At 46.0% G+C, this 21,303-nt stretch overlaps 1 protein-coding gene across 9 annotated transcripts in view; it reads left to right on the forward strand.

Moving 5' to 3' along the window:
• AOPEP (aminopeptidase O (putative)) overlaps positions 1–21,303 on the forward strand; it is a 347,107-nt gene that overhangs the window by 239,848 nt on the left and 85,956 nt on the right. For all 9 annotated transcript variants that reach the window (XR_012374760.1, XM_073880702.1, XM_073880706.1 and 6 more), the window contains one exon: positions 7,496–7,556. Coding sequence is in view for 8 of the 9 variants with exons in the window: in XM_073880702.1 (XP_073736803.1) it covers positions 7,496–7,556 (61 nt within the window). In the remaining variant the exon portion in view is untranslated. The remainder of the gene's footprint in view (positions 1–7,495; positions 7,557–21,303) is intronic.

Raw genomic sequence — 21,303 nt, forward strand, 5'->3', positions numbered from 1 at the left:
GTTCTCTTGCTTCAATTAATTTAACATTATCTATTGAGCGCCTCCACTAGCAGGCTTTAGGCTGGACACTGGGGGACAGAAAGGAATAGATTCCAGGTCCAGCTTGCAGGGAGCTCCTAATCAACATGAAGATATGCATGAAAACAGATTGTTATGATTCAGTGTAGGGAGTGCTTTTGGGAGTTTCAGAGTCCTCGGTGCACAGGGAAAGGCCCATGAGACCTAGCCTCGAGCCTTCAGGCAGAGAAGTACACCGAAGGTTCCAAGTAGGAGAGTGCCATCAGCAGATTAGAAGGATACTCCGGGGGGCAATGTGGAAGATCGATGTGGGCAGGGAGGACTAGAAGTCACGAGACCAATGAGAAACCTAGAGAGCTGTTCACTCAAGAGATCTAGAGCTGGAACCCAGGCACGGATGTGGCGGTGGCAGGAGGGTTTGGGAATAATGAACAGATCTGAGGGATATTCCAGAGGGGCCACGGGTTAAGACTTGATTGGTTGGTTTTGAAAGTTACGTGGAGGAGTCCAGCGCGACCTGACCTTTCTTTCTGGGCTACTCAGTGATCCTCTGGAGTAGTGCTGGAAGCAGAGGGGGCTGGGAATTTGTCTCGGGAATCCATGTGGGGCAGGGGGTGGGAGGGAGAGCATTTGGAGGTGGAGGGGAGGGAGTGAGGAGTTGTGTTTTAGACATCTTCAATGTGAGGTTTCTGTTCAAATGTTGATGTTTTATGAGACCAAGGGAAGAAAAAGCTGAAAGTGCTTAGAAGGAAATCCAAACAGACCCTGGGCACCAGCTGGCCCTGATGCAAGAGCTTCCTGCCCAACTAATACATCAACCCTATCAACAGTGGCTTGCTCTTCCTTTTTTTTTTTTTTCTTTTTAAGATTTATTTATTTGAGAGCGGGGGAGAGAGCAAGGGGAGGAGCAGAGGGAGAGAGAGTCTTAAGCAAACTCTGCACTGAGCGTGGAGCCCAACGTGGGGATCAGTCTCATGACCCTGAGATCACGACCTGAGCCAAAACCAAGAGTTGGACGCTTAACCAACTGTGCTACCCAGGCGCCCCAACAGTGGCTTTTTCTTTGCTCATCAGTTATTATGTGTCTGTGTGCACGTCCCTGTGTTTGGTTTCATTCACTGCCCTCCCTCCCCCGTGGAGCTAGGGAGTGTTCGCTTATGGATGTGACCTCAGCCATCCTCATTATCTGCCTGAGCACAAATGACTCCTTTTGATCGAGAAACAAATAACCATGTGCAGAGTTCTGAGATGCACACTATTTGTATCCACATGTAGAGAGGGAACTTAAAAACCTAAACTACGAAAATTTAAAAATCCGTGAAGAATGTCGGTGGCACTGCAGAACGAGGGCTTTTCCATTTCAGACCCTGAGCACCGAGGACCCCAATGCTTGCGTTCATCCAGTACCTGCACTCCAGAGTTCCTTCCATCTGTGGTTTAGTTCACGTGACAGTTGTGGGGGGCTTTAGAAAGTTGTGCTTTCCTTCAGAGGCACGGATAGAACGCGATCATTAGACTCTCAAGGGCTGCAGGTGGGAGCCGAGAGCAGTGAGGACCTCTCTTCTGATCGGCTGCAGGTGATAGGCACAAATGGCAGATAGAGCTGCTGGCCAAACCAGCCATCCGCATCCGTCGGCCCTCAGAAATCAACTGGACAAGCATACAGCACGTGCAATACCATTTTCACACAAGCCTGGGTCTATTTCTAGGCATGTTAATATCACAAAGGGAAGAGCCCCTGCCTTTCAACTTTCTCCACTTGAAACACAGCTATTTCTCTCACCCGCATTATGCCACGGTGTCCAACATGTTCTCTCCCCTGCTGTGCTAACTATGTGTGACCACATTTATAGCTCAGAGGGCCTGGAGTCAGGTACCTGAACTCAAGAGTGGCCTTACAGGATGTAGGAGTGCAGAGAGGGTACTCTCCAGCCAGGAGGTAAAACAACCTGCTGTTCCAGATACCCAGGAGGCTTGGGTAATGAGGCGCAGGTACTGCTCACCAGTACAAATATGGGAGCATGCAGTCGTGGGTCTGTGTACTTTTAGCTATCTGTATAAAATCAATTTCCATAGTGATCAGACATGCAGAAGAGTAATTTCCTGTAAGTCCAGGGTCCCAGCGAAGTGGAAATGCTTCTGCTTGTTGTTGTGATTATTTAAGCCACATGATCTCAGAGGGGAAACATTCACCATTAAGCTTAGACCCTGAGTGTCTTGATTTGAAAAAGTCAACTTTTGCTTTACCATGGTTATCTATCCCAGTCCAGACCTAAAAATTCACCTGCACCGTCATCTCAATTACTACGATCAAAACAGCAAAAACTATGGAATTGTTACTTTTTCCCTCCAAACAGTCTGCAGTTCGTTTCTTCCTTGCAGATTAAGCATTATTGGGGTGCCTGGCTGGCTCAGTTGGTAGAGCATATGACTCTTGATCTTGAGGTTGTGGGTTTGAGGCCCGTGTTGGGCATGGAGCCTACTTAAAAAAAATTCAGCATTGTCACACATCTCTCATAATTTCCTTGGGAAGTAAGGCCACTTATAGTACCTTCTTTTTTTTTTTTTTTTTTTTTTTTTAGCAGCTGAAGTTATTGCTTTTATCATTCTCTCATAGTTTAAAGTCTCATTCCCTGTTAGCAATCCCCAGATAGGTGTCAGTGCAGTTCAATGTCTGCACTGGTACTGGGAGTCTAGAAACCTGGGTCTTTTCTTTAGCCCTTTGTCTGGCCTGACTTTGGCCAGTCTTCTTATGCTGCAGTTTCTCCATCTGCTCAAAGCCACACAATAATTGACACCCACTTCACAAGGATATTATGAGGAATGAAGTGATAATGGTTATAAGATGCTATGAACCTTTCCAAAGGAAAGTGATCTGAAAACACATGTTCTTTTCATTCACGGGAGAGTGTCTTTTGCTCCTGGATGCAGCTGAACGATGAACTCTCCTGCCCTTACACTTTTGCCCCTCCCAAGGGTCTCCCCATCTCTTCAGAACTGTAATTGAAGGGCAGACAAACAGGGTGACCACAGCAGGGGCCAGGCCGCCTTTGGCAGGAGAGATGTGAGCAAGAAGGAGAAGGCAGGGCTGTTTGGGGCAAGCACAGGCCTTTTTCCACAAGCTTGCCTGCCCCAAAAAATCACAACTGATGTATCATGATACCTAAGTTCAGCAGAGAAAGAAAAGTGAGGGCTTCACAGCCAGGCAGCATAGACTTGGATCTGTGTGGCCTTGGTTAAGTCCCTTAACTTCCCAGAACCTGCATTTGCTCATCTCTGAAATGGGGATACTAATACTGGTCTTGTGCAAATATCGTCAAGTTTAAATGAGATTTTTCTCTCTAGTGCCTGGTACACAGTAGGTATTCAGTAAGCAATAGCCACTACTTTTATGCCTTTACTTGGTAGTGGGCAGAGGGGTTTTTGTTTGCTTTGTTTTTGGTGCCACTCCATAATAGTACCTGTGTATGCAAATACTAAATATGGCAACACAAAATTTACCTTATTACTTTCCAGTGGAATAACCACACAGTTGGCCCGGCCAGCTCTTCAGGTCATAGACTGTAGTACAAATCGTTCACAGTCTCCACTTTGGTCTCCCTGCCTCCGGCCTCTTTCCCCTCTGTTACTCCTCCTCGACTCCCTTTTGTTTGTGCCATTCTGTGGACATGCTCCAAGCCTCCTCGATGAGGCCAAGGCTCAATGGCAGGATGTCAGGGTTCTCACAGAACACCCCTTTTTTCCCTCACCTCATTCTGTGTGCCTGCCAAGTTGACCATGGCTTTGGACTTTCCTGCTTCTGCCCCCTTTGCCCTGCATGCACTTTCCTTCTATTTTGCTGGCCCTGCCCCATCGTTGGGGACAGCACAGCCTTCCTCCATGACATGGTTCAAGCTTTGCTTCCTTGAAGAAGACTCCCCTGACACGCCTCCCACCGTCCTCCCACCGTGCCTCTTACACACGTAGTCCCACATCTCTGCATTAGCACTGGTGGCACTGTGGGTGTGCCTGTTACGTGTCCCTGTCAGACAGTCCAGCCCTGGGCGTTCCCAACTCAGCCTCTCCACAGACCCTTGTGCCCTGTAGGCATCCACCGAACCAATGCTGCAGGGAGAAGCCTTGCCCATTCTTCAGTTTTCTCTGGTGAAGACTTGGGCCTTGCTCAGTGACATTCCAGGGCTCAGCTCCCCGGCCCCTCCCCATGCCACCCTTAAAACTGTGCGTTTGGGGCACCTGGGTGGCTCAGTTGTTAGGCGTCTGCCTTCGGCTCAGGTCATGATCCCAGGGTCCTGGGATTGAACCCCGCATCAGGCTCCCTGCTCAGCAGGAAGCCTGCTTCTCCCTCTCCCACTCCCCCTGCTTGTGTTCCCTCTCTCGCTGTCTCTCTGTCAAATAAATAAATAAAATCTTTAAAAAACAAAACAAAACAAAAAACTGTGTGTTTCAGCTAAAATTCCCTGAAGGAAATTTATGTCCATGTCCTCTTACTCACTCCTCCAAGGCTATGCACAACAGCTGTTCGCCCTCTTTTGTAAAATCACTCAAAAATGGCCATGAAGTCACTCCCAGACTTCTTTTCTTCAGGACATTGAACCCCAGTTCCCTCGACCCCCCTTGTGGACCCAGTGTACTCGCCCCTTTGATCCTCACTACCCTTCTTGTCTAAATCCTTTCTAAATCCCCTTTCTTCCTCTCGAGTTGGGCAAGGTTTAAGATTGCCCATTTTCCTAGAATGCCACAGCTCAACAAAGCTTGGGTCAGAGTCAGCCTCTTCCTTTGGCTTTCCTGAGATCGCTGGAAGGAGGGTGACGGGAGCTCTTGGCCCCAGGGCTCCGGAGGGCTCTGGACATCCCAGTGCCCCTCTCTGGCTGGAAAGGAAGCAGATGAATGGGTGGCTTAGGAAAAGCTTCAGGGAAGTAAGGACCCGGAAGAAAGCAGGCCTGCCTCTCAATCAGGATAGACAACTTAGAACACCAGCAGATCCCCAGCTGTCGAGGCCCCAGGGCAGGAACCCAGCACCACCAAGTGAACCCCCCTCCTGGGTGCCAGACAAGGTGGGGATGGTCTGTGTTCCTTCCCCACAAGAGCAGGCCTTCCACGGAGCCTCTTAACTTCAGCGGAAATTATACAGTCTGTCTGTCCTTGCAGCCTTACACGTTTTGTTAGAAAGTAAATCAGCTTTGAGTTCCCCAGACACTTCTCTAAGGGACCCCTTCAGCCCTGCTCTCCTCCTCCTCCCAGCAGATCAGTCAGGCCTGTGAAGGGCATTGCCAGCACCTCTCAGTGCGGCCGACCGAGCCCAAAGAAGAACAGTGATCTGGATCTTAGGTGCTCTGAGAGCCACCTCCTCCCTTCCAGTCGCCCACCCACCCCTGCCCCACGTGCTGCACATGTACTCACACAGGCACACGAGTGCACATGTGCATGCACACACACGCCTCCACGCTCTGCGTCACAGCAGGAACTTGGCCGCTCGCACCTGGATTGAGGCTGTTGAATGACCACGAAGAAGTAGTGGGGCAGGGCTCGGGGACAGTGGCCCCTGTGGGCATCTGCATACAAGGCACGCCCAATAATTGCACTGAGCCCGGGAACCTGGAGGAGCCCAGCACAAGCATCCTGGGGAGGTCATTGTTCTCCCCTTCTCCATTTCTGGCCTCTCCCCTTCCCCTGCTGGTCATCCCACAGATGGGCATCATCTTGAAATGAATCCAAACCACTTACTCTGCGTAGTCCCTTCTGCCCCCCCATTTTCTTTGGAAATACTAACAGTTGCGCCCTTCTGCAGCCCTTCTGCAACGTTTGCTTTTGCCCTGGCCCGGGAAGACCAGGGCACACCAGTGACTTGCTTCTCACTAGGGAAGAGAAGGTCGCAAAAATATCAGTCAGCCCCTTCTTCCCCAATCCCATCCAGGCCCGCTTCTCCCTCCTCCCTTTCTCACTACTGCCCAGCCAGGAGCATAGCCCAGGAGGTGAGGGAGCACTGGCTTCAGCACCTTAACATCACGGATGGCATTGTATCTTTCCACAACTTCTCTGCAATCCCTAAAGGGAGGGAAGGAATATTATTTATATATATCTATGTGTATGTGTGTGTATATATAGGTATGTATCTATATGTATATATATTTATGTAGGATGTAGAATATAATATATAAAATTCTTATAGGTTTGGAGTTTAACACATTGGGAATCTCTTACTGGGAAAGGTGGTTTTTAAATTAGAAGGGAGGGGTGCCTGGGTGGCTCAGTCAGTTAAGCGGCTGCCTTTGGCTCAGGTCATGATCCTGAGGTCCTCGGATTGAGCCCCGCATCGGGCTCCCTGCTTGGCGGAGAGCCTGCTTCTCCCTCTCCCTCTGCCTGTCATTCTGCCTACTTGTGCTCTCTCTCTCTGTCAAATAAATAAATAAAATCTTTCAAATAAATAAATAAATAAAAGGGAATACTTTTTATTGAAACAAAAGTGAAATGTGTTTTCATTCATTCAAACAAAAAATATCTATGGGAAGCATCGTTTATACCAGGAACTGGTCTCCATTCTGGATTTCAAGAAGTGAGTCAAACAGCCAAAGACCCTGATCTCAGAGAACTTCGATCCAGTGAGGGGACAGTTAAAGGGCAAGTAATGAAATAGACGGCAGGCACGCAGTGCGGAATGCCATGGCGCAGAGGGCAGGAAGTGTGACGGATGCCATACACACAGCCTGGGAGAGGGCTCGGGAAAGGCCTCTGCGAGCGGGGAGATGGAGCAGGGGCCGGGGGTATCTAGACAGGGACTGCGGTTGCTTTAAACATCATTAGCCCAGGAACACAGGAAGACACACCCTAAGGTCTGTTGACCCTGAATATACTGGATACTTCACGAATTGAAGGAGTATTCAAATCAGCAGGACATGAAACCAAAAGAATTTGAGCTGACTTTGGGTCAGACTTAACGAGCAACTTTTATTTCAAATAAAGCAGCCCGTGGGCCTGCTTCAGAGGCGTGGAATCTCCACGCGTGCTCCCCGCAGCCGGGCCCCTCTGCGCTCTGACAGTGGATTGGGCCATTTGTGCCTGTTGCAGCCCCCCGTCACGATAAAGTTCAAATTTCATGTTGATGTACTAAGTGCCGAGTGTTCCGATTTCACTTTGCTGCCAACTGTGGAGGAAGCAGTCGTGCCTGATGTGTCCTGTCCTCCCTGAATTGGGGCTCCCAACCCAATAGTTCCTCTCGAGGCATTAAGAGCACCTATTATAATGTGCCTCCGATTTTTAGATTCCATCGTGCACATTCCTGTTGACTGAAGCTGCGCTGAGTGTGACTGAGTGCCTTCTGCACTTGAACCTGGCACAGCGTTGCTTTTCCCCAGGGAACAGGTCCTTCTCTGGAAGATCGATGCTGTGATCTACCCGAATAGTTAGAGAAAAAGGTGCTATGTATGTAGTAAGTGCTCTGTAACGTTTTAATCCTTGACTTTTTGTTTTATTTTTAAAGGCTCGAGTTGTCTGTGGAAAACATCTTCCGAGACTGGCTTGAGAGTTCTGGAATACCACAGGTGTGCTCAACATGACTGCTCAGGAGGGTCTGTAGAGGATAATGAAGCTTGCTGCTTAGCGTTATCAATTTTGACAATGATTTGTTTGTATGTGTAGTTATAAAAGTAACCATCGTACTGAGGTGGAGTATCTGTAAGTCAGGAAAATGATGGTCTCCCACTCTTTTCTGCCTGCGATCATGGTGTGTGCCTCCGGCCTCTGACTTAAGGGACTGTGGTGCTGTAGGTGGGCGTGCTGGTTGACCTTCAACTGTGTGTTACATGAGATCTTGCAAAGTGTGGTGTATATTTTGGGTGGTGTCACCAGGCAACACTTCAACGCCACTGGTCGGTTGAGCAGGTGGTCTCCAGCTCTGCTTTTTGGGTACAGCCAGGTGAGTGAGTGAGCTGGCTTGCCTACAGCTTTCCTCTGACCTATCATGCCCTTAGTTCTCCATCATTTCCCCGCTGTAGCTGCCCCTCAACTTCCTTGCCTGGTTCTGCATCCCTGCCTCAAGCTGGCATGATCCGAATGAGCCATGTAGATTCATTTCTCCGTCTTATGGACTGGGACCTATCCCAGCTGAATGGTTGTTCTGTTGTCTCCCTCCCTTTCAGCCCATGGGCACCTCTGAGGGAGAGACATTCCCGACCAGTCCCAGCTCCGTGGGAACTGCCTAGCTTGAAGCCTCCCCTCCCTCCACTCTCCCCAGGTCCTGTGCTTCCTGGAGCCTGACAGGCAGCCCCCGAGGGCCGACCCTTGCCAGAGCATAGGCCCTGGGAAGTTGAGGGTGGCATCCCGTGTGGAGCTAATCAAGGGATGCTGCAGGCCTGGAGTTTCCCAGTCTGGGCTGCACCCCCGCCCCCCGAGCAGCTGCAGACCCATCAGAGTGAGCCCTAGTGTCTGGGAGTGGACCGCCATGGCTGTGAGAAACTCTGCCCTGGGCCCAGGCAAGCAGCCTCCTTAGCCTGCTCGTTTCTAGTTTCATGGCTGGTTATATGAGCTTCCCCTTGGGAGTGTCTGAATGTCAATGAATGTCTGTGAACCATGAAATTAAGGAACAGGAGGGGCTGCTCTCCATTACCTTTTCATCCCTCTCTTCACATCTTTGTCCGTCCTATCACACAGGGGAAAATGTCGGCCACCAGCCGCCATGAACTCGTTCCTAAAAAGGATGCAGTGCCTTCTGTTTGGGGATGCGTGTCACCTGTTAAAAAGTTATTTATTTGGCCCCTTCTGGGAGCATGCATGCATGCATGCATGCATAAATAAATCAATATAAATAAATAAATAAATAAATACATACATACATACATACATACATACATACATACATACCTGAGGTCTAAAAAAGCAAAACCAAACAGGGGTGGGTAAGGCAGCACCTGGTCCTGGGAGGCGGCACTTTCAACTTGTATGTATTCTAGTGAGGTCCTGTGATTTCTAAGACGGGGGCTTCCAAATCCAGCCATTTACTGAGGAGAAAAATCTCAAAAACAAAGTTAAGGTTTGTCTGATCCCAAATAGCCAAGCGTTGCCTTCTTGTCTGAGATGGGGGCAGAGGGCATTCGCCAAAGCTGTGGGCCTTGTGTTCCGAGGCCAGGCTGTTGCAAGGCGCCCAGACATTCTTTCCATGGCCTGGAAGCTGGGAAGAGTGGGGAGCTCAGAGAGCAGGATCCCGAAATTTCCTGGCTCCAAACAGCAAGGCCACTGTGTTCAACAGTTAGCCCCGAGGGAAGAGAAAAGAAAGAGTCCTTAATCGAGTGCCCAGAAGCAGGCGCACCCCACTTGGGCTGTAACACTGGGGCTGACCCTCTCAGTCCCAGGAGGCTCCCTAATTTCCCCTGAAGAGAAGGAGGCTTTGCCACCAGCAGGAGGCTTTTGCTTTTCATTAAAAGGGGGAGGGGCGTGGCGAAGGGAGAGATTTGCCTCTGAGCGGTGCATTTTTTCCAAGGTCTAGTTGCATTTGTGACAGCTTATAGTGTAGACAAGAATTTCTGCTATAAACTGACGAAACCTGCTGTCAAAACACAGCCAGGTGCAATGAGGCCAGCCTAGCTATAAATTGTCTTTAAGACCCAACTGGTATTTCCTTGGGTGCTTAACTGTTCAGTAAAAACAACAGCGTCAGACAGAAAGGACCCTGATTTAGTGCACATCTTTCCATTGGTGAATGATCAGAAGGCACCTTTTCATCTCCGTACCCATTCTCTGCCATTATTTACATGGTTGATGATGATTTACTCGCTCACGGTCCCTTTTGCACTCCTTGAGAGTTCCTTCTCAGTTCCACTTCAGTGAAAGGCTCTGCAAAGGCCCTGGACCCTCTGGGTGCAGCCAGCTGGCGGTGAATGGGACACCTTGTTCTTTGTCCCCATCATTATAATATAAAGTTACGAGTGTGCTTGGCCGGGATTGACAACCAGAGCACTGAAATCGCTTCGATGCTCTTTGTTCTCGTTAAAAATTTCTGTCCACCAGCAACTGAAGTCATTCATGACAAAAGAGTCACGTTCTCCTGGTAAAGTTTTCATTCCACAGGTTACAGAGGCTTTTTGTCTCCTCTCAGGAAGGCTTGCCTTGTGGTTGGCCTCGATTTTCCTTTTTGGCCACACTGAATGGAAATCATTAAAAAAAATGTGGAAATCACTTCAGCAGCAATAAAAGTAAGCATGAGCCCCAAAGAAGTAAAAGAAATTGGATCCAAACCTCTTTAAAGAACACCCAACCCTGTAACCTTTGGCTTTGCAAACAGATTTAAAATTGATTGTTACATCAGTATTATAGATTATTTCCTTTTATGACTTGTTTTTTTCTGGTTATAGAAGTATTATGTATTTATTTTAGAATATAAAAAGTTCAAAATAAGAAAATTAAAATGGCCCAGAGATAATTTTTTTGATATAAGTCCTTTCAGTCATTTTTCTGGAGGTTTGAATACATGGTTTACCCTTTCCTTTGTCTCCCTTTTTAAAACTCAAATAATGTGTTCTCTGTAGCAAGTTGAAGCCATAGCAAGATATAAAAAGGAAAAGCCCTTGCCCCCTTCGATCTTTCTCCGCAGAGATAATCCATGCTGGCTAACAGCATGGTGTGGGTCCTTCCACACATTTTCTGTGCTATACAGAACGTAGGTGCATATCCTTTTTTTTTTTTTTTAAAGATTTTATTTATCTACTTAACAGAGACAGAGTGAGAGAGGGAACACAAGCAGGGGGAGTGGGAGAGGGAAAAGCAGGCTTCCCACTGAGCAGGGAGCCCGATGGGGGGCTCGATCCCAGGACCCCGGGATCATGACCTGAGCCGAAGGCAGATGCTTAACGACTGAGCCACCCAGGCGCCCCAGTGCATATCCTTTTTAAACAAAATTGGAATCTTATTATCCAAGCTGAAAGTTCTCATTTAAAAGTATATCTTAAGCAGCTTTCCTTATCCTTTGATATAATTTAAGAGCAGTAATTTTCAACAGCTGCCTAGCTTTCTAACGAATAGTACTGTAATTTAATTTACTCAGATTCCCTCCTCGCCCCAAATAGTATACATTATTTCTAAGAAAGTCGCCCATTCTGCTAATTTGACTGTTCTATAAATAGATATTGACTTCTTTTAATGTCTGCCCAAATGTCTCTTCCAACCCCCCCCCACCAGCCTGTACGCACATATATTCCAACTCCTTTTAAAACATTTATGTGCAGATACGTTAGAAATAACTTTTCCCATCCAGCCTTTTATCTGTACTTCCGTATTTCAGTTTCTACAGAATTCTCTGACTCCTCTTTTTCCTTGAGCTCCTGGCCACATTGCCAAGTCCTGGTATCCTTATATACATATTTATTACATTTCGAATTTTCTTTCCTTTCCTACCGCCTCCCCCATTGTTTTCATTATATTTTGCTTGGACTAGTTCAGTAGCTAATTGGTTTTTTAGCCACCAAGCCGTTCCGCATCAATACTAAGTGGATCTTTCTAAAAGATTCCTCTTCACCAGAAACTTATCCCCCATTAACTGTGGATTGAGAACAGACTCTTTGACTTGCTCTTTGAGGCTATCAGCAGAACTGCCCCAGGCTGTCTTTTTAAACTTTAATTTCTACCCTCCCAGGTATATGCCCAACCACAATTACCAATCTCTAAATGTTTGTTTCTTTGCCACAGGCCTTCCTTTGTGCATTCCCTTTTCTCCTTGGAATGCTTTCCTTTCTGTGTACTTAGCAAGTGTCATGACCTGCCTTACATTGTTGCTATTTGTATGTGTCTCATACATAGGCTTCCCCACCCAGAGGAAACAAGGGCTCTGTCCAACTCATCCTTGTCTGACCTGCTGTGATGCGCACAGTAGGTGCTTGGGGTCTCTCTGTACAATATGGCAGCCCCTAGCCACATGTAATTATTCAGCACTTGAAAAATATCTGGTGTGCCTGAAGAGCTGAATTTTTCATCTAATCCAGATCTAAATTTAAGATCTATTAATTCAGTTTTTGTTTGGGACAACTTTGGGTATGTGAATGAATCTACTTTTTTTTAACCGTAAATTTTATGAAATCTAAATACAGACCAAGCATTTCTGGTTAAAATTTAGCAGGTGAGGTGGACTGTGAAAACACATCAGATTTAGATTTATTACAAAAAAAGGAAGGTAAAATGTCTCTTTAATGGTTTTTAAAATATTGGTTACATGTCAAAATGATACTGTTTTGGCTACGTCATAACCCAATGTATATATACCCAGTAAAATATATTATTAAAATTAATTTTAGCTGTTACATCTTTTTAAATGCGGCAACTAGGAAATCATAAATGACAAATGCAGCTCGCATATATTCCTAGTGACCAGTACTGCTCTAAAACTATTAGATGAATTAAAATCTGAGTGCATGATGCCTTAAAATCCCCCACCAAATAAATGTAACTGAAATCATCTGTATTTTTGTCAAATGTATGGATAAAGATAGAGCTCGGCCAGTCCATAGACACCCTTCAATGTGCTGTGACAGCACAGATGATTATAGTCCACGGATGGGAGTGCTTGTTCACTGTGGGCATCCAGAAGGGCATGAACTAATTACCAGCCTCACTTCAGCTCTTAATTTCGACTCCCAGGCAGCCTGTTTCCCGAGGTACTAACAAGTAGCTCATTGATGCCAGTGAACCTCACGGCCCTTCTGTGGCTCTGTCTGCTGTTTGGGGGAAGTGCTGAGCAGATGTGAAATGGCAAAGCCATGGGCACCAAGGGCACTGAGGAGAATAGGGAAGATGGGTAATAGCCGGTCACATCGGGTGTCTCAAATAGGCAGGAAGCACCTCAAGCTCCCAGACTCGCTCCTGCATCCCCTCTTAGAACAGCAGGTTCTTGTGTCATCTTGGAAAATGCCACTCCTTTTTAAGCAAACATCTACAAGTTGCCAAAGGCCACACAAGCAAATGATGGACAACTTAAGTCTCATAGGGAAAATGCTGAGGTCACAGAACTGAGGAAATTTGATAAGATGTGGTGCTTTTAGCACAGAGAAAGCCTGTGGTTTATTAGGGGAATAACTTGTAAGCTTATTCTTTGCACACTTTATGTAATCACATCAACATAAGTTTAAGGCCTATTGGGATACTCAGTCTCAGTGATGTCTATAAGAATTCTACATTTAATGGTCATTCAAGAAAACTGAGACTGGTTATTTTGCAAACTCCAGAGAAATGATATTTTTCAAATTATATGTGCTATGAGATCCTTGCTTTTTTAATCAGTAGTAGCAGTTGCTATAATGTGGTGTGTTTTCTGGGTTCCTAATAATTTTGCTGTCTTTTTAGTCCAGTGGTTCGGCTTACATTTTCTAAGTGACTAAATACCTTGTCCGGGGGCCTTAGAGATACACTGACTAGATTCTCTGGGCTCAGTTGGGGCAGGGCCCATAATGTCGATGAGTCACCACAGTTCATCGAAGAGCCCACAAATCCCTCAAAGTGATACACTGCTCTGCAGTTGCAAGAGACAGGGAGAGAGTTTATTAAAGTCCTTTCACTGTAGACTGATTTCTTTCATTCTTGGCATCTGTGCCTTCGTGCTCATATTAGTTAGCTCAGGCTGCCATAGCAAAATCCCTTGCAACAGACATTTATGATCTCACGGCTCTGGAGGCTGGAAGTCCAAGATCAAGGTATGGGTAAGGTCGGTTTCTCCTGAGGCCTCTCTCCTTGGCTCACATACGGCCACCTTCTCCCTCTGTCCTCACATGGTCTCTCCCGTGTGTGTAGAGATCTCTGTCCTAATCTTCTCTCCTAAGGACACCAGTCAATTAGATTAGAGCCCACTATGTGATCTCATTTTACCTTAATCACCTTTTTAAAGGCCCTATCTCCAATGCAATCACATTCTGAGGTATAAGGGGTTAGTACTTAAACATGTAAATTTGGGGGGGAAATGCAGTGCATAACAATGCTTATTCCCAATACTTCCCTGATTAGTTCTACATTTCTTGTGAATCCCTTCAAAATGGCCAATAAAAATCACTCAAGTCAACTTCACTATATATTTTTTTCCCCTGTGGATGAATATTTTTGGGGTCTATAGATTTTTGGGGTCCCAAATGACATCCTGTCTTGTGGAACGAGAGAGAAAGAAATGTGGGAAGGAAGGGTCAATTCTCCTGGAGAGTACGAGGTAACTGAAGGTCTGTGCTGGGCATTGTGTATTATTGGGGATATCTGATCTGACACTTTCTAAATGCACTGACCTCTTCAAAGCCTAAGGCACCACGATGAACCAGGAGACATTTTCCTTTGGTGCCCCAAATGAAAGTTCTGTGTCCTTCCTTCCTTTTCTCTCTCTTTCAAAACGCAATTTCCAGAAAGAATTTGAATCTCATTCACAATAATCTAAGATGAGACTCTAAGTGAATAATAAGGATTAAAACTGTCTCCTCTCCCTTGAAGATTTCCTTTGTAACTGTGTCAGAGCTTAGGTTTCTACAGAACTGCCAAGCATCCCAGACCAGATGGATGAGATTTGCAAGAGGAAACTTCCAGGGTCTGAAATCTTACCTCCTACTCCAGTGCCTACCCCTTACCCCATCCCTTCACTTCTTCCCATGAATATAGCTGGTACATCTATCCTTTCTGAGGGACTGTGGATGACTCAAAGATGAGAGAACACAGGCTTTGCCCTCAAGATGCTTAATAATTCAGTAGGGAAAATAGACACACAAGTAACCAACCTAAGGCAGAAAGCAATAACTTGTGAAAAATGCTAACTTTTAGCATTCGGAAGAAAGAGGTCGTTTCCCATTTGTTGAAACAGGGAGGGTTGAAGTACCATTTGAAGCCAATCTTGAAGGATACATAGGGGAGAAGGCCATTTCAGGCAGGTGGAGAGTCAGAACCAGCACCTAGGGGTGGAAAACTGAGTATACATGTTTGAGCAGCACTGGGGAGAATCAGATCTCAATAATGGGAGGGGGCTGATGAACCAGTTTGTCGTAAGCATGATTAAGGCCCAGGAGGAGAGGAATGGAGACAGCTTCCCGGTGGGAGGGCTGGGGGAAAGCACCCTCCCAGCCAGCCTCACTGTCACCCCCCTCTCTGTCCCCAGCCTCTGCCACATTCTAACCAAGGTCATCTGTCCCCCCGAATAGTAGAAGGATCAGTGCATTTTTTTTTTTTGTAGCGATAAAATACATCAGGTGAATGCATTGTGACCACAACTTGGAGTAGTGATCTTTCCCCTTGTTAGGGACAGGCTTGTTAGGAACAGGCTTATTGTTGCCTACTTTGCACAGAGTGCAGGATCTGCAAAGGGCATTGATTAGTAAGGTAGGACACTGCCAGACTACACAGGAACTTGGATGTGCTGCTGAAGGGTTCCCACAAGATTCAAGAGCCACAGAGGACCACCAGAGGCATGTAAAAGGGTGCTAATACTTGAACGGCAATTAGATCCCTCGGCAGGTGGGCCAGCAGCCTAGCTAGAAGGAAGACTCCTGGATGAAAGGCCAAGCCTCTCCCCTCCATTCAGGTACTAGGGATTCTCGGGGAGTGAGAAGAAGAGTGAGAGAGACCTTCGCCCCTTGGTTTTCAACTTTGAACTTTCAGGTCCCGGAGCTGTTCACTTACATGGATGCTTTTAAAAAGCATCATTAAGTACCTGGATGGCCAGTGGTGTCTCCCTAGAAAGCACATGTAATGGGCTGAGGAATATCTAAAGGTGCCCTCAGAGAAATACATAGGCAGCCATGTGAAACAAGCACAGATTCATGTAATACAGGTGACATGCCTGAATCCTAAGTGATGAGGGAGAACTCAGGATATTGATCTAGACTGAGGTCTGAGACCCTTCAGGATCTCAGATTGAACATCTGTTTTTAAAGTGAGCTCAGAGGAGGGCATATGGGAATGGCTCTCTCGGGTGGATAAAGAGCATTTGAGAACTTGTTTCTTTAAAAAGAATAAAAATTCTGAACCGGCCCAGATGGACACAGACATGGTCAGGGTGTGGCACCGTGGAGAGAAAAACAATATTTGCTTGCCTTTTGAACCAGAAGGAAAAGGAAGCATAAGCCACTAGCTTTGAAAATCTCCTTGGTTCCATCCAATTGATAAGAGATAGTTGGTAGTGGCCTGTGCACACATGGTTTTCATTCTTTTTTTAAGATTTCATTTATTTATTTGAGAGAGAGAGAGAGGGAAAGGAGGAGGGACAGAGGGAGAGGAAGAGAATCACAAGCAGACTCAGTACTGAGCACAGAGCCCGAGACCAGGACCTGAGCCAAAACCAAGAGTCAGACGCTTAACCGACGGAGCCACCCAGGTGCCCCACACATGGTTTTTAATAAAGAGATAGGTGTAGGTATTTTCTGGAAGCATAGCTTTGCAGACTCGGATTAGAGGCCACCTAGCCCAGTTATGTGGAGACCTGATTATCAGAATCATCCAGGAAGCTGTTTGAAACCACAGGTTCAGGGGCACCTGGGTGGCTCAGTCAGTTAAGCATCTGACTCTTGATCTCAGCTTAGGTCTTGATCTCAGGGTCATGAGTTCAAGCCCCACGTTGGGCTCCACATTGAGTGTGGAGCCTACTTAAAAAACAAAAATTCTACAGATCCTGGACTCAGGCCATACCCGGTGAACAAGGATCTCCGTAAATAGGACTGGGACCAACTGAAAGACTCCATAATCTTGTTATATTCTGCAGTATATTGAATCAATAGAAGTTTTCTTATTCCTTAAGTATAATCTAAACTCTTAGAATCCTTTAGTTTTATATTCCTCCCAAGCAATCCAAATATTTGGCTTTATGGTTTGGTTTATCTGTTCAACCCTTATGCCAAGCACTGTGCTGGCAGGGGGCTTACAAGCTGACAGGACACCGCCCCGCCCATGAGCCCATGGCCGTGAGGGCATCTGCAACCAGCCATTGTTCAAAGTGTGCTCAAGGGGCCTCTGCCCTGAGTTTGAGACCTGAGAGGAGCCATAGAAGTTGACTTCTCTGTTTGCCACATTCAGGTGGGAGACCAAGTCCATTGGAAGACAGCATGCCTGGAGGCAGGAGACTTGGCTGTGCCCCACTGGGTCACAAGTCAGCCAGCTCATGTGCACGGGAGCCAGTTTAATTGTCCTCAAGGTGCAAAGTCTGGCGGGCCATGTTTGGACATGTGGACATTACCTGGTTTTCAGGTTCATACAGTTGTGCACCCACAAGAGGGATTCACTTAAGTAAGGACATTGCAGCGATCATAAAGAGTGATACCATTTAAAAGGACTTCATTGTAGTGGTGCTTTAGCTTTTTCATAGAGAGATCTTTGGAAAGAAGGAGCAACGTAAACTCAAAGAATCAGGACACAGAATCAGCATCAGCTTGTAAACGTATACATCAATAGAAAAACATCTGATTCTACTTTTTAAGAACTGCCCCTATTCTCTGTTTTATTAGCCTGAAGACATTCTGGTAGACTCTTCATCAAAGGCAGATTATTTAACGCTTGCTTTATGCTCTTGCCACGCCTGGGGCAAGCCCTGAGACCCAGCAGTGCAGCGAGTTGTGCACATGGGTGCACACACACATAGGGCCCCTTGGCGCTTTGACATTGCACAACATTGTCAGCTGCATCCCATGCCTCTGGGCAGCCGCTCTGACGGTGGCCCTCCACCATGCTCGCGGGGTCTTTCGCCGGAGCACCTGCCGCCAGAGCCACCTGCTGACAAGGAAAGCTATTAGGAACACTTGGCTGATTTTAGAACATGGGGCTTTTTTTCCTTCTCTTTTATGGAGAGCCATTATGTCGTACAAAATAGGTGTATATTTACTATGTGCATGGTATAGAATTCTTGGGTGTGGCCCCTATTGCTTCATGGTTAAATATTAGTCTTTTTTGCTGTTGCATGACTTTCAATCTGCTTTAGAATCATAGGCAGGAGCAAGTCGTGGTGAGGAGCTCATTTTCTCTCCCCAGGAGTGGTGGCCTGATCTGCCCAAGCTGGTAGCCCCAGTTAGCGGCAGAGCCCCAGCTCAGATCTGGGACCCTCAGCCCTCTGTCCATCCAACTAAGGTATTTTGTGTTTTTAGCAAGGTTGCTTTTAATCCAAATCAGCTGGAACCCATCCTTGCCTTCATTTTTGCAAGACCTATGAAGAGATAATAAATGAATACAGCAGGGAGCTCTGAGCACTGATGATTTTTAATGTAATTAATGACTGCTCTTCTTCCTGAATCTGTTCTTTACTATTCTTTAGTGGGCAAAACTGTGCTTTGTGCATGCAATAATATGAAACTCACCTTCCAGGGCTTTTCCATAAATATGTGTCGTGGTGTGTACATCCTTTTTCCATGTGGCTATCTAAATGGTGATAGCCCTGTGTATCTGACTATTTTACATAGGAAATTCTGGGCTTTACTGCATTGAAGAGTCGGTATCTTTTTTGGTGTGAATGAATATGAGTGTGTGTAGAGATTAGTTGAGGTCTTTGCTTTTAGAAAGACAGAGCTATTCCTCCCTTGAGTTGGAAACTAAATTAGGTAATAAATATCAGGTCACCAAAACAACAAGTGAGGAAAAGCAATTGGTCAAACAAAGAAGTGTCTTTATGTACCATCTAAAGCATTTAAGGGATGCATCCTTTATTTTCTTATTTGCATTCAAAAGCCAATACCAGCTGGAGTCCCTGGCTTTTGCCCTCATTTTGTCCTCTCCCCTGACCCGGAGCAGGAGAGCTTTGAGGGCACAGCCCAGAGGTGGTCCAGCAGCAAGTGTAATCACACGGGTCAGGATAACCGTCAGTGATTGTCAAACTGCCCAAATCCGTATGTGTGTTTTTAAGAAGGGTAGCGTGCATGTCACACGCATTTCTTTGTATGGCAGTTGTCTGTGATGGTGGTTGGTAGTGGGTGTGTTCAGCTCATTCAACAGAAGACCCTCTCCTTCCAGGCCAGTCCTCCAGCTTGGGCCTTTGCAAGCTCAGTGTTTCTGCTTCTGATCCTGTCTACTTATAACTGTCACCACCATATCTAAGTACGGTCCAGACAATTTGATGCATAAAATGCACAGCCGCATTATTTTGAGGTCAAAGAGCGGGAGTAGAGGCTGGGTGGGAAAGGAGAGTCAGTTGTGTTGTATCCAATTTGCTGTTTTCGCAGAGGATGCTGTAATGAACTTCTGTTCTGCGAACTTAATCCTATATTGGACGAAGGAAGCAACTGATACATCAAATGCGGCTTTGGAAGCAGCCCTGTGCCACTAAGCTGTGTGGCCTTGGGTGAGCCACTTGCCTTCTCTGAAGCCTCACTGATTCTTTGGGGAATGAAGGGGGCTGGCCTGGGTGAAGGCCAGAGCTGCTTTTTTGCCTCATGTTACTGTATGCTATGCCAGTAGCTGGCTGAAGTGTGAGCTCCATCGAGATGAGCCTGGTCGCTCTGAGAGGAGAGAAGTCTGGATTGACTTTTCCTCCAAGTGTCTCCCTCTCCAGCCTGGGAATCTGTTGAATTGCCCGCAGACTGGAAACTTGCCCTTAATTTGGAGTGGTATTGGGAGAATTTTCTTTTTTCTTTTTTTTTTTCTTTTAAAGATTTTATTTATTTATTCGACAGAGAGAGACACAGAAAGAGAGAGGGAACACAAGCAGGGGGAATGGGAGAGGGAGAAGCAGGTTTCCGGCCGAGCAGGGAGCCCGACGCAGGGCTCCATTCCAGGACCCTGGGATCATGACCTGAACCTAAGGCAGACGCTTAATGACTGAGCCACCCAGGTGCCCTGGTATTGGGAGAATTTTCATATGTTTCCTCCTGAGTGGTGTTTTACAAAGGTAGCTATCAAGAAACCTTGTCTGTGCATTTCTTTTCTCTTCAGCTGGAAAATTGCTATATGAAAGATTCTTGGGAGAAATCACAGGTAATAATCAATCTACAAGAGCACTTAGGCTGGTTGATCATTGAAGAATAGGCATTTGCTTCTATTGCAAATCAATTATTCACAGATAGTAACCTGTTTGACTAGCAGGAGGTGAAAAAAATTTTTTGCTCAGGTTGCCAATGTCTTGAAATGCCTGCAGATCAATAAAAGCTGTAGGCTAGTTTTACCTCTGACAGTGGCAACTATTATTTCTAGGCTACATTTTGGGACATAAAAGTAAATACTCATTTATGTCTCTTGTCCAGATGACCCAGTGAGTTCTAGGAGGGGAAGACATTGGGGCCAAATTCTTGTCCAGATGATCCAGTGAGTTCTAGGAGGGGAAGACATTGGGGCCAAAAAAATTCATATTTTTTATGCTGCTTTTATATTTAAATCTGTAGATTATTTGCCGCTTTAAAAAATAAAACCAAGCAGAGCCAGTAGTGAAATGTTTATGAGAACTTGCTACAGTGATCGCTGTAGAGCTTATGGCCGAATGTTGCCATGTTCCTTATATTGAGAAAGTAGAACCTATTTGGCATTGAGGTATAACAAGAAATGATCAAACCCAGATGCTTTCCTAAAATTATATTTTCAGTGCATTTATATATCTGTTACAAAGTGTGCTACATGCTAAAAATATTTTCTTTTGTAGGCTAAGGGAATTTCAAACCACATCGAGGGCTGTATAGATCAGATGGTTTTTCTTAAAGAGCATTAAGGGCATCCTGGTTGTTATTAGCACTGACCTTCCAATATGACATTATTTATGCCCCACAGCTCCACAATTCACTTCTTTATTTCAGCAATTTTATTGGCATGAAAATGCATGGAAGGGAGGCCAGAGTCAATGCATCAGACTTGGGGGCTGAAACTCCGGGGCAACAAGTAATACTAGGGATGGGCTGGAGAGAATGCCTTCACCCCCATGGCCTATTTCCATGGAGAGAGGTCTCCTTCCATGTCCGGCGGCTCCTCTGGCCTTCCCTCCAGGGGCTCCATCTTCCCTTCTCTATATTCTCTTCCTTTTCCCTCAGTTGTGTGTGCTGTCACTTTTCATGTTCCATGTGGCCAACCAAAGATACATTCTCTTTGAGACTCTTCTTGATTATACTTATTACAAGGTTGGCTTCTCCGGAGCTCTCACTGAGTCAGTCTCTCCTCAAATTATGTTTCTTTGTCACTGTCATTGATTTTGTAACTGAGGGATGTCTGCCTGGGTTTTGCATAAATGCTTCTAGTGAATTAAACTGTAAATGGGTAAATCTAAGAACATGTAGATCGGGTGGCTCTGTATAGAATTGTATTTGTGAATTTAATCTTTTTCTCTTCTTAATTATTACATTGTTGTTAAATGCATGTAGCTACTATTAGGATTTCAGATGTTTTTGTATC

This window comes from Callorhinus ursinus, unplaced genomic scaffold (genome assembly GCF_003265705.2).
Source record: "Callorhinus ursinus isolate GAN/ISIS: 27379988/994484 unplaced genomic scaffold, GSC_fseal_2.0 scaffold39, whole genome shotgun sequence".
Classification (NCBI taxonomy): domain Eukaryota; kingdom Metazoa; phylum Chordata; class Mammalia; order Carnivora; family Otariidae; genus Callorhinus; species Callorhinus ursinus.